Source organism: Delphinapterus leucas, chromosome 12, assembly GCF_059928025.1.
Source record: "Delphinapterus leucas isolate spDelLeu-1000000601 "Yukka" chromosome 12, BTC_Dleu_Yukka2, whole genome shotgun sequence".
NCBI lineage: Eukaryota > Metazoa > Chordata > Mammalia > Artiodactyla > Monodontidae > Delphinapterus > Delphinapterus leucas.
Genome location: NC_143140.1, coordinates 62,123,622 through 62,143,437, shown reverse-complemented (window position 1 = coordinate 62,143,437; position 19,816 = coordinate 62,123,622). Strand labels below are relative to the sequence as shown.

The 19,816-nt window shown below is 40.4% G+C and overlaps 1 protein-coding gene across 1 annotated transcript in view; it reads left to right on the top strand.

Moving 5' to 3' along the window:
- Positions 1–19,816, top strand: part of MTCL3 (MTCL family member 3) — a 55,947-nt gene extending 36,131 nt beyond the window's left edge. Inside the window, exons 4-6 of the mRNA XM_089921988.1 lie at positions 645–716; positions 6,196–7,371; positions 8,812–19,816. Coding sequence (XP_089778114.1) covers positions 645–716; positions 6,196–7,371; positions 8,812–8,922 — 1,359 coding nt within the window. The 3' untranslated portion in view covers positions 8,923–19,816. The remainder of the gene's footprint in view (positions 1–644; positions 717–6,195; positions 7,372–8,811) is intronic.

Sequence of the window (19,816 nt, the reverse complement as noted above, 5' to 3'; positions counted from 1 at the left end):
TCCAGATCTCCGGCTTCTTTTGAAAAAGCCTACATTCCTAATTCCCCCTCAGCCGGCTCCTTTAGATGGAGCATGCCATCTCCATTTTACTATAACCCCTACTATTCCCTACAGTATTACATGTGTGTGGAAGAGTGTACATGAACATGTGTATCATGTTTGTCTACATGCATATGTGGTGAGGAAAGAATGAAATTCTTCAAATTCTACATAAATCCACTGAAAGTTTGTCTTTATAAGCTTATAACAACCTAAGTCCAACTGCAAATAATACCGTATTCCTTTCTTTTCTTTAATGATGTAGAATGCTAACAAGGATTTCTTTCATTTGAATAATATAATACATTGAGTTATCGATCTAAATTTTCTCCAAATTGCTTTTCTGCGTTTTTATAGTAGGTTTCCTGTATTTCCCAAATCACCTTGGTAATTGCCAGCTACTCTTCTATTGTGATATATATCCCCATCCAAAGTAAAATATATCTAAATCTATCTGGTTTGGTTTTCTTTCCCTCCCTTATGGCTATTAAACTAACACTTTTCATTTGGCTTGGTTTTATCATAGGAAATTAGGATACTTAAAAATATAAAATTGAATTAAAATTGTAGTTTACCAAACTAAATCTATTCATGCTTTATTTCAGTTATCTTTAAAGAGAAGAGGAAGCAAAGATTTGCCAAAATCTGAAAAGAAGGCTCAACAGACTCCCACAGAGGTATGTGGAAATAAAATTTCAGCTAGTACATCAGACATCTCTAAATGTATGTAATAATAAGCTACATCTATAAGTAGACATAGTAACCAGATACACTCATGTAAAACAGAGTTAAATTATGCATATCAATTATGTAGCTGTAGATGCAGGAGACAATATAAAGCATTCAGTATCTTTTCTTTAAAAGCTAGCGCTAACATCCCTGTTATTATTGCTTTTGCATTGTAAGCACACAGCAGAATGTCATTAGTACTTTATGTGTTGCTACATTTAAGAACTGTACCCATGGTGCTGATCTTGTTCACTCATAATTAATAAGGACAATAGAATAGCTATTCCTATAGTATCAGGAGAGAGTAAAGTAAGGAATGTTGTAGGAAGGGTGGCAGAGGGGAGGGAGAGACTCCTGATGGCTTTGGAGAGTCCTAGCGTGAAGTAGTTCTCTCTACCAATGACTGGGGAAGCAAAAGAAAGGAAATTAAGTAATAAAAATAAAACTTAAAACATGTCTTCAACATGGGCTTGTTAAGAGACTTAGAAACACAGCCACAGTAAAGACTAGGTCTACTTTTAGGGAGAGCAGAGGTGCTGGTGGATGTAATAAAGGAGATTTTAAAACAGAAGAGGAAATATTTAGGGACAGCTATGATACTATGGCTCGTTAAAAATACTTGGCTAGGGCTTCCCTGGTGGCGCAGTGGTTGAGAGTCCGCCTGCCGATGCAGGGGACACGGGTTCGTGCCCCGGTCCGGGAAGATCCCACATGCTGCGGAGCGGCTGGGCCCGTGAGCCATGGCCACTGAGCCTGCGCGTCCGGAGCCTGTGCTCCGCAATGGGAGAGGCCACAATAGTGAGAGGCCCATGTACCAAAAAAAAAAAAAAAAAATACTTGGCTAGATATTGATTTTTAAATGTGTAAGTTGGGATCTATAGGACTGTAGCATATGTACTTTTTTTTATTCTTACAAGGGGTTTTCTCATTAGATAATAATTTTAACTAAAGCAATACTTAAATATTCAAAATTTGAAAAAGTTGATCTCACTCATTTTTTTAAAAGCATAACATATTAATTGTTAATTTTCCTCTTCCTCGCTCTCCCTGCTCTGTCCTTGGTTAATTTTTCCCCTGGTGCTGGACATGAACATTTATAGGCCTCAGCAGTTCTAGAATCCCAGAGTCTCCTACCAAAATCATCTCCTTTTTGCACCTTTCTCATCATCCCCTTAATAAGTTCATATATGCTCTGTCACCACAACTCTCGCACCGTGTCTTTGCCATAATTTTATGCAACAGTTCTCTTCCCCGCCTCACTGAGGGAGAGGTGCTATACGCTCCCCGTTCTAAAAATCTTAAGTCAGCTTTAATCAACAGTTTATTTTTTTAACTCATGTTTGTCCTATTCTTTTGTCCTATTCTTATACTTCCCATGGTAAAGCTTATTTATTTTTTTCAACAACATTCTCTAATCCAGGAATTCTTAACTGTTTGTTCCTGGCTCTGTGGACCCCCCACTCCATGTGTACAGGGGCACTTTTCTGCAAAAGACATATGCAGCTTTCATCAACTTCTCAGTGGAACCTGGGGCCTTACAACAGTCAAGACATGTTGCAATCCACCAGTTTTTATTTCATGCACAGAAATGTCCTGGGAAATTTGCAAGGACGCTATTATGGCCTTTGAAGTCCCTGCTATCATTTTCAATTCATTTATTTTCAGAGGTTATTACCTGTCTTTTTTTCAAAAACCCACCCCAGAAGATTGATTGGACTGTCTCAGATGGGAGATCTCAATTATAAAATAGTCCATAGTTGATTCTATTGCTCAGTCAAGGTTGAGGACCATTGAGTCACATACTTATGTTAGGGCAAGCATCCTATATTGTTGTAATTCACATTTACATATTCATCTCCCATGCTTAGCCAGGGCATATTGTAGGCAGGGGCCATCTTATTCAGCTTGCACTCATCGGTGTCTAGTGTCTGGCACTCTGCAGCGGGATCAATATGCACTTTTGAATACTCCCACGTCCCCCTTTTCTAGATGAGCCATATGAAATTGCAACATGCTGTTGTTCTGACCTACACGAATGGCAATTTCATATGGTTCAACCTGCTATTATTTATATAGCTTTTTATTTCATTTTATTCAGTTTCTTCTTTGTATTCCTCACATGTTCCTCCAGCAGCACAGTGACTTTATATACTGAGAAATGGTATTGCATAGCAGTTAAAAACAGTAACTTTAGGGTCAGGTTGCCTACATGGGAATCTCTGCCACATACCAGCTGCATGGCCTTAGACAAGCTGTCTCCTCATCCTTAAAATGGGGTCATAATAGAGAGTTGTACAGATTAAATGAGTTAGTATATGTAATTTATCAGAGTGCAACTTAGCTTCCAGTAGTGGCTAGGTTAAAGCCAAGCTCAGTTCACTGCTTTGGGCCCTCATCATCTTTATGTTCCCCTTCCTCTTAACGTCGTCTGTATCTTCTCAAGACTGAGTCTTTAACATACACAAAAATAAGAGACAGCTTGCTTCACATCTCAAAGCTTTGTAATGTTTCTTGACTGGCATTCACTGTGAAAAACAGGAGCAAGCGTTTCTGATCAGTTACATTTCAACGAGGCACTTTCCAAACAATCTCTGATTTTAATGATTTCACATTTATATATGGGATTTCCCTGCCCAGTTCCAAACGGAGCCTACGATAGTTAGGTTATAGGATGAGGAGGCAAGGCACATTGGCATACAGGATTCTTAAACCTTGGCCATTGCAGAAACTACCATACTTGGTATCTTGAAAAGACTTCTCTTAAAATAAATAAAATAATCATCATGCCCATCATTCTCCTTCCTTCTTTATCACGGCTTTGTTACATGCAATATAGGTCCAACTCTTAAAATACTTTTCATGTTTTCATCCCTTTGGGCAGGAGAGCTTACACGTACACAAATCAAATATCCTCCTCTTTTATATTTGCTTTACATAGTCCAGCGAAGTGTTATTCTGTTCCAGTCTGTGATTTATATCACATCCATTGCCGTTTTGGTTAGATTCAAAGTGCAGTATTATAACATTTTTTTTTCTTACTAGCAAATAAAGGCCTTGCCTTGCAATCGAGGACTTTGATAGAACATGCAGCCCAGCTAGCTTCCCAGTCTCACCTGCTCTTACTTCCCAGCAGAGCCTAGTCTAGATAAAAGCATATTTGATATGCATATTGTTGGACAACTTTCTATTCAAACATTATTTCTAATTCTGGCTTTAGTGACCTTCGACTCTCCTGCTCTGTGCTCCAACTTTTAATCATTTCTTCTCAGTCTCCCTTTCTTTTTTTCTCCTCTTTGATTGCCTCTGAAGCCATTGCAATAGCTTCAATCATCACCTCTATGCATCTCATCCTCATGTCCTCCCCTCTGGGCCTGAGCTGTCCTCTAGGTCCAGTGCTGTAATCTTGGTAATCTTGGGCCTGAGATTCCACATGCCTGTTGATAGATGTTTCCACTGGGTATCCCTCCACCGACACACCTCAAAGGCAGCGTTTTAATGTACTTAAATCCATATTCTTCCCATAAAACTTGATCCTCTTTGTTCAGTCTCTGTCCCTATTATTGGCAACACATCCATCAAGACACCCAAGCTCAAAACATTGGGGTTATCTTTGACTCTTCTGCTGATGTGCTATTAGACATTGTAATACGTCCTTGGTTTCATCCTCACAGAATTAGTTCAGGGACCCGAACACATAGTCTCTTGCAGGGCAGCTTCTTTCTTTGCTTGGGAAACGGATTCTCACATCGAATCTATCTGTGACATATATTCTTATCCTTTTTCACTATGCTCCTGGAGTTCTCTCAGTTCTCTGTGCTTCTCTCTTTTCTTCTAAACCCCTTCTAAAGGGAAGCATACAAGCCAGCACATCTGATTTTGTTATCTTACCTCATTGCCCTACTTTTTTCCTCTCATGCATCTTTTCACGCAACATGTACAGTGGAAAAAATATGATTTTTGGAATCAGTCTGAATACAGATGTGCTCTGTCACATTAATTTGCGCTCTACCATGTAGCTGCCTTGTCTGCAAAGTAGACATAGTATATCATCTTCCTCGTGGGGCTCATGTGAGGATATAATGATATAAGGAATGTGATATTCAGGCTCTGCACACTCAGCAACTCTCATACTAATTCTTATTAGTGGATGGGAGCATAGGAGCCCAGTGCCCTGCTCTCCATCTCTTCTCTCGCAAAAGCTCTGGGCCATATTTATTGAGCATCTCTGGCAGGAGCTCATTATTCTCCTCACCTTCACCATCAGTGGTTGCTACTTTTTTACCAGAATTCATCTCAAACACAGCTGACTCAGTGCTGGAAAAGAAAGGCATTTTTATTCCTTCCCATTTTTTAAAATGAGGAAACCAAAGTCCACAGAAGTTACATGGTATGCCCAAAGTGCATACTTAAAAGAGAATTTTGGGAAATTGTCTTTGGGAAATATGTCCTTGGATATAATAATGTGTTTTTATATTAGCTCTCTGAGAAAGAGTTGATTTCCATTTTTCTGTTTGTAGTTTTCCGTTTAGTTAATGATTAGGGTTTGAAGGTTGTCCTAAGAATGTGTGAGAAGAACTTCTACAGGGTCTACGCCATCATCCTTTTACCAGGCAGAACCAGTTCTATCCATTTCAGACTGATGGAAATAAATCCAATTTTAAAAGTGATCTAGATGGAACACTTACCAATTTCTTCTTGGACGGACCATTCCAGTGTTAAACTTTCCCTACTTTAAAGCCCTTTAAAAACAATTCTCCCTTGCATAAAGATGGGGGACAGATTACTTGCTGTATGGCCGAGTGATCATGTACCAAACTAAGCTTTAGTGTCAGAACCGAATTCCAGTTTCATCTTTGTCCTTTGCCACTTATGAGCTATGTAACCTTGAACAAGCTATCGAACATCTTTAAACCAGGAATTTTAATAGCTACTCATAAGCTTACTCTGCACGTTAAATTAGGTCATACATGTGAAGAACTTTACAGTATCTGGCTGAGAGTCAGAGCTCAATAAATGGCAGTGGGTACATATTAAGCCACATGCTCCTTCCAGGGAAGAGGTTTCATATTTACTACAGTCAGGGGAACTCAAACCATGAGAAAAACAAAACAAACAAAATGAACATTGTTGAAAATGACAGCCAAACAGTTGTATGCAGTGAGAACGTATAATTCTCTGAATAGTGATGACCACAGTTTTTCTTTTTATATTCCCTTCTCTTTTGGTTTCCAGGATGTAATATTGTCCTAGTCTTTTCTCTGCCAAAGAATTTAAATGATTTGGGAAAAATGTACAGCATCTACTTCTCTGTCTCATTAAATCTTATTTACAAGAAAAAGGAGTTAGTTTTGCAGGTGTCCCTTTTTGGTTGTTTTATTTACATAAAAATGATCTCCTGTCCGCTTCCCTTTTTTTTTCTCAAATGAGGAGGACAATGAAGATCTGAAATGCCAGCTGCAGTTCGTGAAGGAAGAAGCTGCTTTGATGAGAAAGAAAATGGCCAAGATTGATAAAGAAAAGGACAGATTCGAACACGAGCTCCAGAAGTACAGATCCTTTTATGGGGATCTGGACAGTCCTTTGCCTAAAGGAGAAGCCGGGGGGCCTCCCAGCACCAGAGAGGCTGAGCTCAAGCTGCGGCTGAGGCTGGTGGAGGAAGAAGCCAACATCCTCGGCAGAAAAATCGTCGAACTGGAGGTGGAGAACAGAGGCCTGAAGGCGGAACTGGATGATCTGAAGGGCGACGACTTTAACGGCTCGGCCAACCCCCTCCTGCGGGAGCAGAGCGAATCCCTGTCGGAGCTGCGGCAGCACCTGCAGCTGGTGGAAGACGAGACGGAGCTGCTGCGGAGGAACGTGGCCGACCTGGAGGAGCAGAACAAGCGCATCACGGCGGAGCTCAACAAGTACAAGTACAAGTCGGGCGGCCACGAGAGCGCGCGGCACCACGACAGCGCCAAGACCGAGGCCCTGCAGGAGGAGCTGAAGGCGGCTCGCCTGCAGATCAACGAGCTCAGCGGCAAGGTCATGCAGCTGCAGTACGAGAACCGCGTGCTCATGTCCAACATGCAGCGCTATGACCTGGCTTCTCACCTGGGCATCCGCGGCAGCCCCCGCGACAGCGACGCCGAGAGCGATGCGGGCAAGAAGGAGAGCGACGACGACTCGCGGCCGCCACACCGCAAGCGCGAAGGGCCCATCGGCGGCGAGAGCGACTCGGAGGAGGTGCGCAACATCCGCTGCCTCACGCCCACCCGCTCCTTCTACCCCGCGCCCGGACCCTGGCCCAAGAGCTTCTCTGACCGGCAGCAGATGAAGGACATCCGCTCGGAGGCCGAGCGCCTGGGCAAGACCATCGACCGGCTCATCGCTGACACCAGCACCATCATCACCGAGGCGCGCATCTACGTGGCCAACGGGGACCTGTTCGGACTGATGGACGAGGAGGACGATGGCAGCCGCATCCGCGAGCACGAGCTGCTCTACCGCATCAATGCGCAGATGAAGGCCTTCCGCAAGGAGCTGCAGACCTTCATCGACCGCCTCGAGGTGCCCAAGTCCGCGGACGACGCCGGCGCCGAGGAGCCCATATCCGTGAGTCAGGTACAGTTCTGCCTATTGCGAGCCACGGCGATGGCGAGGCTGGTCCGCGGAGCCGCGGTCCCTGGAGGGGCGACTCCGCGCACCGACCTCCAAGCCCCGCTTTAGGGAAGTCCCAGCTCAGAGCCTCTCTGGGCTTGGAAGCCCCATGGCGCACTTGTTCTTTCACACTGTCCTTCTTCAGGCCTGAGGTTTTCGTAGTCCAATCACTTAGCAACTATTCTCCCTCTGTTTTGCTTAAAAGGGAAATTTGCCCGCCTCCCCCTCTCTCCACCCCCCACCCCCAGTTTTTGTGTAAAGATGAAAGGATTTCTAAAATATATGATTATTGAAGGTCCACATTTTCAATATTACTCTACTGATTCTAATAGATTGAGCTGCAAGAAGATTCCGAATAGAAATCTTCAATTGCTCATCTGTGGTTTTCGAGCCGAGATTCAAATTAAGCTTAAAATATTTTCAAATCACTAAATGATCAGGATTGATGCATAACTCCTGGAAAGAATGTAGAAACCAGAGGTAAAGAGAGATAATATTGTGTCTGGATCCCTACCAAGAGGAGCAAATAGGAGCCGCTGATGTACCTACCACACGTCGAAGTAACATGATCTTTATTTCTAGAGAAAATCACTGTCGGCTCTATAACGGAGAATCTCAGGACTGGGGAAGGAGTGTTATACCTTAGCTTTAAGGCAACACTAATTCAGAGAAATAGTAATAACTATTCCCGAACAGGGAAAACCAGCATTTTTCCTTCATCCTAATTGTAGAGGCACACCCGATGAGTTGGACTGATCTCCTCTAGCCAGGTATGGTGGCCAAAGACTGATGCATTTTGTCAGGGTTAAGCACGGAAGAGAGTTTATAAAGCAAACAGGCAGTGCTACTCCTCTAGCAAGGCTGGTATCTTGTATCCATTGGAGAACCCACGGAAGAACAACAGCATGCATGGCTTTTAAGACACGCAAGAGGGTTAAACTTAAAAATCAGTTTATACACAGAAGCATGATATTAGATTAACTGCCTGTTAGTCACAACTAGAAAAATTGCAACCCTATCGCTTATTTATCTCGCATGCTGCTTTGCTTTGCTATTTAAAAAAAAAAAACAAACTTTTATAATAAAACTTGTTGAATTTCGAAATATTAAAGATTTTTTTCCTCTATGTATTATATCACATAGTTGGTTTTTAATTTCCTAGTTTCAGATTTTTGAATACTTTAAGTATGTGGCTTTTCAATTATACTCTCAGGGTGAAGAGATAGAAATCAGAGTGAGAGAAAGTACTGTACATAATAGTAGGTTTTCAGACTTTGTAAATATATATAAGGGAGGGTTCTCTATTGTAAGTTGAATGAATGCTTAGATTAGTTGATATAAACTTAAGTTTTAAAAATTATTATTAATGAGTTCTTCTTTTTGTCTTTGCATTTACCTTCCCAGATGTTCCAGCCTATCATTTTACTTATTCTCATTCTTGTATTATTTTCATCACTTTCTTACACAACGATATTTAAACTTGTCTTCCTTTTTACACTGTTTTTTGTACTGTAAATCTCTCATCATTTACCATTCATTGTAGTATTTTCAGTTTGTTTGTTTTGTTCACCCTTCAAGACAAGAAGTAAAAGAAGTATAATTTCTGTAGTAACCAATGCTGTAAAAACACTGAAGACTGCTTATTTCTTTAAAAAGACACATCTTACCACTACTAAATTCAATAAGAAGCCTGAGCATTAAATGTTTCAGGTAAGGGAGTAAGTATGACTTCTCTTTTTATGAATCATTTAAATTTTTACTTCTTTCTTTTACATCTTGATTTGCACTCTTCTTAAATCACTGTAAGAATGACTGTAAAAATTGCCTAGATCTCTCAATTATTTCTCAGTATTTGACTATTATGATAATTCAAAAGCTGGACATTCACAAGTTGGTCACATCTTAGAAAATATATAGACTTATAAAGTACTTTTGCTAGGTTGCAACAGACTAACAACATAATTTTGATAACCAATAAATATCAATGAAAATTATGGTGAACAAATGAAATGTGACCATCATGGGAACTAAACTATTTATTGTGATACTGATGGTGTTCTGTCTAAAAAGATGTGTTTGGAAGCATGAGAGTGGATTAGGCCTTAGTTCATTGAGAAAGTAATTATCTTCATCCTACTACATTTGACCAGCTTCAACCATTCCAACCAAACCAACCATTTCTGCATTTACCTGTTATACTTGGAGCCATATATTGCTAATCAAGTTTTTGCCTGGAGTCCTGTCCTCTATAATAGGTTACCACACAGAACTGCTTCTGGGGCAGGAAATATGCTAGAAATACAGTATATTAAATATTTTGAGTAGGGAAAAGAATAGTCATTCTGTAGAATTTCATTAAATCACAGTCCAAAGCCAGTAGCATAGTTCCAGTGGGAGTTGCTCTCTAGACAAACTTACTTTGGTGAACCTCAACATTATCCTTTCTCCTCCTACCTAAAGTGGCCTGGATAGGTTTCCTGTACCCAGAAGGTCCTATTCTGTCAACCTCATTGGCAGTTTACAGAGTGGAAAGCTGGACTGCACTACTGTCACCAAGATTCAGAAATACTAGCACTCGTTGACGTCACAGACGTAGAGATACTTGTATGTTGGTTGGTGGATATGAAAATCTGTAGTAAAGTGAAGTGTCTTGCCCTCAGCATAAAAAGTAATATATGGAAAATCTTTGCTCTAATACAAAATTTGGTACTGGCAACAGTCTTTTGAGTCCTCATCCCCCAGCACGTCAGTTTCCCTTTGAGTATTAATTTAATAAAAAGGAAAACTACATAATAGTTTAAAATTTAGTTTATAATACTTGCTCTTAATATCCATGGTTTTCAATTTAATTTTGGTTTTCATTTTGTTTTGTTTTGAGGGGAGGAGAGACCGGGAGTGAGGAGTGGTTGACCAACAGTTCAAATCTGTCACTACATACTTGCGGCTTTTTGTCTTAGAGATTCAAATGGCTAGATAGAACGTCATGACAAGAACAAATGAAATAACATAAATGCTATACTTAATTATTCAAGTGTTACTTTTTAAAAATTCTCATCTCAGGAAAAGCAACCACTTTAAAAATCAAAATTTGTCTGTTAGATCCTTGGTCAACCCCTAGACCACCATCTCAGAGGAACCATTTTGGCAATGGAAGTGGAACTGAAGGTAAATGTTTGAGGCTGAAATTTATCTGAAATATTTATTGCCTTGGGAGCCAGATACAGCCAGCTAAGCAAGCAATGACTCTTAGCTACCTATGGAGCATTTGGTAGCTTATGGAGGTGTTGCCAGTTCCAGTCACAATGACTGGAAGCTCATTGGCATTTAGAGGAAAGGGGTCAGAATTTCAAATAATTGTCCTGCCCAGATTCCTAACATTATCCCTCTGGGGAAGCATGGCATGCAGTGCACTTGTTCACTTCAGAAGGATCGTGGATATTCAGTACCCTGTGTGGCTTTAAGAAACTGGCTTTAGAATTGAAACTTTCTTTACCACAAGGAGAATCAAGAACTAAATATCTAGATCAGTGGTTTTCAACCCTAGCCATACATCAGAATTCCTGGCATGCTTTTAGAATTGAGACCCTACTTCACACTAATTGAAACTGAATGTATGAGCCCAAGCATTTATATATGTATTTTTTTAAACTCCCAAGAACTAATTCTTGAGATGTTTGAATTATCAAAAATATGTAGATACAGCTTATACCAAGGTTATAGTAAACCATGTGATAATAGCTGTATAGAATCATCAGTTGTCTAGGTTTTTAGTAGACCTTAAAGTTCCAGGCATTCATTGGATATCCGTATCCTCTCTAGGGCATTTCCACCTTTGTCATATGGCCTTTGCCACAAGTCCTCTAATGACAAAGAAGTTCTCTTTCCACACTGGTGATAGTGTTAGAAAACTCCCCTTTCATTCATACAGGTGTTTAAAGCAAACAATATCAGAGAAGACGAATAGGAATAGTACATGACAGAAAGGAGAACCGAGGTCAGTATTGTGTGTGTGCAGGGTCACACACACACTTGGAGATACAGACACATGTGAATGCTGAATTAAAGCCTCAAGATGATCTCACACACACACCCTAACAAACCACCACTTTGTCGTTATACAGTCACCTCTGCTACAAAGCTTCCCCATGTGATCCACAGAGAGGATATGGTGTCCCAGCAAGAATGATGGATGCCAACTGATTCTACCCTCCAAACCCAGACGAGAAAGCATACATAAAGAGATGTGAGAATGGAGCAAAAAGATAGAGCATGGATCCTTTGTCTACTTAACAAACTTTTTTTTTTTTTTTTGCGGTATGTGGGCCTCTCACTGTTGTGGCCTCTCCCCTTGCGGAGCACAGGCTCCGGATGCGCAGGCTCAGCGGCCATGGCTCACGGGCCCAGCAGCTCCGCGGCATGTGGGATCTTCCCAGACCGGGGCACGAACCCGTGTCCCTTGCATCGGCAGGAGGACTCCCAACCACTGCGCCACCAGGAAAGCCCCTACTTAACAGGAAAGCCCCTATGTTAGGTATAGAGGAAATTGAGGTTCAGTTTCTACTTTTTCACAGCTTTCAATTGATTGATTGACCAGGACAGACATGTAAACAGCTAACTCTGACAGGTACTATTATTGAAGTGCAAAAAAAGGTTTGTGGTTGCAATTTATTGTTCATTGCATACCTGAGAGCATGTTAGATTTCCCTAAGAGAACACAATGAAACCCCTAGGCATTCTTGGATGGAATAATACCATAAATCAATGCAGGGCTGGTACATAGACCTCAACAATATCTTGTGACCTGAACAAGAAAGGAGATGCTAACCAAGGGATGGCTGGGCTAACCAAAACACCAGCCTTGCCCTCAGATCTCTTGTGAGGAATTAAAGTCATCTTGGCAACAAGGGTATTAATCTTACCTATGGCTTCCTAAGGCATTGACTTTATAGAAGAATTTCATGACAATTTTGAACTCCATCCAGGCTCTTTATATATGCAACCCCAGTAAGATAATGATGAGGGGAAACAGGACAGACTTGGAGGCTCTTTCCAACTGTGCTCTACCCACTGCGTAGCCGGCTTCTCAGTTTGTGCCTGTGTGTACGCACACACCTCTACACACTGTGGTGTACAATAGGAAATGCACCTAGTGTCAGAGGATTCAGACCTGCATCTATCTTAGGGGCCTGCTGGGGGCCGGTAGTTGGAAGGCGGTCTCAGCAGACTGCCAGCAGGCGCAAGGTGACCTTGTCCCTTGCTTTCTTCTCCCTGGCACTCCAGGCTGTTCTGTGAGCACCAAGGATCTAGGGTGCATCTCTCCCTTTCACCACAGGGCATAGCCACGGGAAGAAAAGTTAACAAAGATGGCACCCAAGACCTCAGAAAGAGAGTCCCCAATATCTCCTTCCCCTCCCCTTTGATCCTGTTCCTCACATTATCTTTGTTGTATAAAGCTAGCTCTAAAAGAGGAACGCCCAAGCTTCTTTGTTCATGAAGAAAACAAAATCCTCCAGTTATTGAGACAAGGAATCTTCTCATATTTGCGCCTTTGAATCTGTGCTATTTAAACATCACACTGAAAATAAGTTCAAACAAACAAAAAATTCCTTTGTGTGCACATTCTTGGGTGTAGGAAGGAGTGTCTTTGGTAATTTGGCCTAGATTTAAGAAAAAAAATTCAATTTGGCTACTTTTAAGCAGAACAGGCTCAAACTCATAAAACAAGGGAAAATTTGGTGCTCAGCCTGGAATGTGTATTGGCTTGCATTCTCCAGCCTTCATTTCAATCTGTGTGGTAGAGTGGGATGCGGTTATTTCATCAGCTGCCAATGAAGTTTGCAATGTCAATTTGGTAGCTAAGCCTTAACTCTAAATATTCATGCAGTGTTGGTAGCTATATTCTTACAGAACCACAGCCCACTTTCCTCTGGTAGAGTCATGCTTTGGGTGAGATGCTCTAATTGAATATAAGGATTGAAGAGAAAGTGGTAGAGGGTAATATCAGAAAGTGGGAAAAGTTGACAGCACTTTTAGGAACCACTTTCAAGTAGAGTGCTGTTATCATCTCGCTTGATCAGAGAACAGGAGCAGCAAAGGCAACACTTGCCTGTTAAAAATAAGGAAAAATCTCCACCTTTCACTTTCCACTGTCAGACCAGGCTGTGATGTCTCAAAGAACCTCATCTTATCTTATGACTCAGATGTTTATGTTTACTAAGCTTAAATGTATTGACGTTTCTTGATTATTCAGTTTCATTGTTACAATTATAAAACGTTTTTTTAGTTCATAGTTATCTGAGTTTTCCTATAGCTAAATCAAATACCATGAAAATCCAACATCTGAAGATAAAATTGTAAGATTTTATAAATTCATAAAATTTACTATAAGAGTATATAGTCAGTGGTGTTCAGCAGTTTTTCAGCCTTTCAAAAAATATTCATGTAACTGTTTTGACTTGTGGATGAGAATGTTTCTTTGAATGTTGTCTAAACCAAAATTTCTGTTTAGGGTATTTCAAGTTCAGTTCATAATATTTTGCTTTTGTTTTGATTCTTTTTCTTTTAAATCATCAGAACATTTTTAGGCATATTGGGTAAATAATTTAAAAGTTTTCTCTTGTACCAAGATAGATATTAAATAAACAGTATGTTGGAGGATTGCACTAATTGAAAAACTAGAGCCTTTCAGAAACATTTAGAAGAGTTACTCATTTCACAAAATGGGAAGGGACCCTGAAGTACTCAGGAATGATACGACTATTTCAGGAGCTTTGTTATACTGCCGACTCCAAAGATGGAACTCTGGAAATCATTGATTCTGAAAAAGTGTGCTTTACATGTTTTTTTTCTGTCGTCTCTTCTGAGTGTTTTGGGTTGAGCTGCTTATAAAATCTGTGTTAACAAGCAAGAGGCATAAGTGATCATCGAAGGCTGACAAACATTTGTTCCTTTCTGAGATTCTTCATAATGTACCTGTGAAGTCAGCAAGTCAGCTCTTTGAGTTCATGTTGAAAGTTCCTGCCTTAACCTACGTGTTTGAAAATTTAAAGAGTCTGAGGGGCAGAGAGAAGCTCATCAGTTTGTCCACTTGCCTCAAATGGCTTAGTAAGGAAAGAGAATTTAAGAGCTTTTTTAAAAAAAATACCTTATAGTGTCTTTTATTTGTTAATGTCAGAAAACTCAGTTTAGCATCTAGTTTGTAATTCCCTTCTTTTTCATGAACATGTGCGATTTTTGTACAATCCATTCCCTTTGTCATTCCCTCTGTATTATTAACTCCTGGACAGATAAAACAGACTTAGACTATTTAAATAGACATCCTATGTGTCAGCCTAGATCAGTTGTTTAGAACTTTGAAGGGGGCAGGGGATGGTGGTTAACATAATGAGTCAGCAAAATTAATTTATTCTGGATTTTGGAATCTGAGCTCCTTCACCTGAAAGGAAGTGTGTATCTGCAGAAGCACCAGAACCACTGTATGGAAGGTCTTAGCATTATTCTACCTGCTTAGACTCCATGTAGTGGAAAAAGCCCCAGGAAAGCAGCCAGAGGAGGTAGTTGAAGGAAAATGAGGATCCCCCAGCAATGGACCTTCAAATCTTGGAGTGAGAAAGCTCTCCAGGAAGAGAAACTCATGCCTCTGGTCACACTTGTCACTTTCGAGGGAATGTGATTTATTCCCAAGTAGCTATTTGTTTGAAGTACTCATATTTGTGGAAAGTAGATGGATTAAAAACAGTAGGGTAGATGCAAAATAATTGGAAAAGAAAGAATGAAAGAATCTTACTGTGCAAAATAGTTCAGTGGCAACGACAACAAAAGAATATAGTGTAAGGGCCAAGCATAGGTGTCAGGGCGTTGTCAGAGTCTCTGTGGACTTAACTAAGAGACCTTGGTGTAGAGAGTGGGTCCAGCTATCTCTGCACAAGTCCTCTGATTGGAGTGGACCCAAGGCTACACTGAAGTGTGACTGTGGGCCTCCCTTCCTGGACCCTCATCTCCAGATCCTTTACCGTAGCCTTCTCACATCATGATGCCGTATTCCTTTGCACCTGGGCACCAAGACCTCTCACATTAGCCCCTCAAAATCTAGCACCACTCATACAGTTCCTCTTTTTGATCTTCCGTCTCTCTCCCTGCTCCACGGCCCACGAATGAAAAAGACGACTTTCCCCGGGCTCCGATCAAAGCTTACCTGTATTGACTGTTCCTTCCAGCCCTTTTGTGTGTTAGCTGTTCCTTTTTTTCTTTTACATGGGTTTGTAATCACAGCAATTGAGTTATCTAAACTTCAATTGGTTCCTCTTTAGAGTTTCTAGTTCCTTGTTACACTGCTCTGCGCTTCTATCAATCATCTTTCTTACTCCTTTAGCATTTTTATTACCTCCTCTTTGAACTAGGGGTCTAGTAGTCTGGAGAGATGTTTCACTGTTTGTTCTTTCAGGGGATTTCTCTTGTTCTTTTAATTGGGAGTAGCAGCTCTCCTTTTCTGAGCAAAGTTGTGACTAGCCAGTAATCGCTTCCTTTGTCAATGGCATTTCATTAGACAATTACTAAAAATATAATGCTGTCTCCTATTTCTGGTAGAAGATATAGGTGGGGTAGCAACACCCTGGGATGGGGCAGGACGGGGAGAATACAGATCAGTTCCTTTGTCCTTCAAATTATACTCCCTAAATGGCCTCTCTTAGCCCTGCTTTCCTGCTAGAACTTCCTAACAGAAGTGACTCAGGGTGGCCCTCTTGTGGTGGAAAGTCATTCCCAAGGCCCTTTTCTGGAATGAAATGAGAGGTAGCCCTAGAACAGTTCCTGTATCACTTAGCTTTTGTTGTCATCATTATCAATATCTCCCAAGTAAAGAATCTGGAAATAATATAGTGAGATGCTAAAAACAAATTTGAAAACTGTAAGGAAGATCTGTCTCTAGTCTTAAATAGCTCACGTTTTAAAAATGTTTTATTGTTTTGTTTCTTCAAAATATAGACCAGTACTTTAAAAAATAAAATAAAACAGATAGTTTGAAACTGTTTCTTTTGAATATTTCTGTCATCTGGAAATGCCTGTACATAATCCCCATGACAGACTTGCTTGGCTAAAAAATCTGTTGACATGTCACCATCCCTCAGAATAGGAGAGACAGCCAGCATCCCGTGATTCTAGGGAAAAACATTCAGCACTGGGAAAATAGCACGTTAGCTGAAACACAACAACCTAAGCATGTAACTTCCATGGATAATAAATACTTTGTGTGTCACTCTCATCATTTTATAATCTAAAACAGATTCTGATAAGTGTCAACCTATTTCTTTTACTAACACAGAGTCCAAACTCTGTCATTCTAGGACTCAAATAACACAGGACCAAGTTTCACAGACTCAGCTGTAGAACTTTATAAAAATTAAGAAAACTGGGCCTCACCCCTGGATGGTCTAGTTCAGAAAGTGGAGGAAAGTTCCAGCTTTAGGAACTTTTAAATCTTTGAGCGATTGCAGGGTGCAGCAAGACCTGAGAGTAACACAGCACGGAACTGTGGTCCCGTTGGTGGAACGCTATGGAGATTACCAGGAGAAGCACCCCACATTTGCTTATAAATTTGTTTCAAGGAATACTCAGGAAGTGGACAGTCGTGCTGCAGGTCACATTTCAGGGATCTTCAGAGTTGATGGAGCTTGTTGAGATCAAAGATTTGTCTTATTCTTCTTCCAGTCCTCAGGATCTAACACTACAGCTGGCCCAGAGCTGGTGCTCACAAATATTTGTTAAGTGGAATGTTAATTGGAGTGCCCAAGACCTCTTCCTAAGAATGGAAGATCGTTTAATGTTCAAGAGAGTTCTGCTAAACGACTGAGATGTATCGTAAAGCGCTTTGAAAATTGTAAATGCCACATGTAATAGCTTCCTTTTTTTGGCTGTATTGGGTCTTCGTTGCTGCACGGGCCTTCTCTAGTTGCAGGGAGCAGGGGCTACCCTTTGTTGCGGTGCGCGGGCTTCTCTCCAGTGGCTTCTCGTTGCGGAGCACGGGCCCTAGAACATGCGGGCGTAGTAGTTGTGGCACACGGACTTAGCTGCTCCGCGGCATATGGGATCTTCCCGGACCAGGGATCAAACCCGTGTCCCCTGCAGTGGCAGGCGATTCTTAACCACTGCGCCACCAGCGAAGTCTCCTAGCTTCTAAATTATAATATGCTATAAGAATGAGTTCAGTTTTTCAAAGTCATCTCTTTTCCAATTTTTTCCATATGGTTTACAATGAAAATAGAAATACAATACCCCTTTAACTGGTAAATATGTTTAGAGAGTAAAAGAAGAAGGGGCTGAAAAACTATACAAGCAAGAAATCAGAAGCCACCCAGTATAAAGAGATTAAATAAATAACTGCTTTGTGGTGCTTCAAGATCATCCTTCAGACAGAAAACTGTAAATTAAATGTGCAGTGGGATACTAAAGGCAAAGTTGGTGCATTTATCCCTAGATTTTCTTCCATCACTAATTTAAAATTCTTTTGTCTTCGTATTCTGACCGAGGATTTACATTATTGAAGGATACAAACCTCTTTAAATAAATGGCCATGAAGATAAATACTCTGTTATATGACTCCTATGTTATACTTGGAAGATGAAGTATTAGCTCCCTCATTTGGGACTTAGAAGAGAACTGAATTTAAGATTTAATAAAGCCAGAAATAAATGTCTCACGCCCCAAACTCTTATCCCTGGGTTCTATTCCCTTCCTTGAGCTCCTTGGAATTTTAAACTTTAAGGCACTCCTCCAGGAATTAGAAGACCTGGATTCTATTCCTGGCATTGCTAGTTAGTGCCTTTGTGACCTTGAGCAAATGGCTTAACATCAGGGCCTCTTTCCTCAGCTGTAAAATTAGAAGCGTGGCTAGATGATTTCAGGGGTTCTTTCTGGCTCTAAAATTCTGTAAGTCTGGAAACACCTGCTAGTGACATTTATGCACTCATTGCTCTTTCCCCCTTTCCAAAATGTTTTAGTTTGTGGCTTAATAGCATCATTTATATAGATCTTTTCAGACCCTTTCCAGGATTTTCTTTTTTTGTTTCTTGATAGCAGCTCGTGTTTCTACATTTACTTTACATTAAGAATTGTTACATGCATTTCTTTACATATTTGTTATACACTGAAATAGGATTAGTATGACATCAGATATGAATGATTCCTCCAAATTCTCTCTAATATATAGAGCAATAATTTGAGTCACTTTCATATTTGAAGGTTTAAATATTTAAATGGATTAACAGTGACCTGGATTGTGCAACAAATTGCATTTTTTTCCATAAGGCTTTCAGCCATTTGACACCTGCTTGAAAATGTCAGGCGCTTCAAGATGTCTGAATATCACTATAGGGCTGGGTATACCAGCATCTGTTTTCAAAATCCATTTGTTTTATGTACATAACAGGAGGAACTTTTTAAAACAAAGCTTTCTTAGAAGTTTTTAGTGGAAAGGTTCAGAAATACCTGAGCTGAGTATTTATTGCCTTTGTATGCAGTCATCTAATTGCATTGCTTTATTTCTCTGGGGTATGAAATATAGCATGGAAATTTTAGCTAATATACATAAAAATTATTCAACAGAAAGGGTTGGTAACTAGAGTTAATGGTAGACTTGGGAGAAATTCTATCAAAGTTTTTTGTGCCTAGTTTTTTATTCTATTTTTGATATAATTTGAGGTCAACTTTACCATGACAAGAAGCAGATGAAGCACCTGCAATAAATAATTACTGGGACATCCATGAAAAAGGGCATTGAAACAGATACTATTGGAAGATAGTATAAAGGATAGCACAGCATAATTCCTCCTGTAATTAGCTACAGATTATCTGAAGTTCTGATGGGGTGTAGAAAACAGTCTTAATTTGATTTACCAATGACACATGGAAATTAAGAGGTCTGGAGCGGAAGAGAGGTCCGGAGTGTCCTGATAAGGGCAAAGGCAGAATGAACTAACATTTCTTAAGTGCCTGGCACTGTAAGTACCCCCTCATACTCTTACAACATCCTTACAAAGTAAATATAATTATCCCCTTACAGAAGTAACAAACTCGAAGTTCACACTGATAAGTAGTGGCAGTAATTTGAAACCAATATCTCTATGACAAAATTCCAGGGTCTTCAGTTAGAGAAACCGGTTCCAAGACCTACTTCTCTGCGTGGTCAAGTTTCTGTGAATTTTGGCAAGATACTCTGCCTCCTTGAACCTTGGTTTTATCAGTAAACTTGGGTTAATATCTACAGACACATTTTCTGTGAGAGTGAGCTAAGATAAAGATATATTAGATATTAGAAGTACTTAGCACAGAGCCTTGCAGAGAGCTGTCTCTCCATGAGTCATCACTATTATTACTCTAACTATTATTGTTGTTGTTATTGCTTTTGAGATTTGGG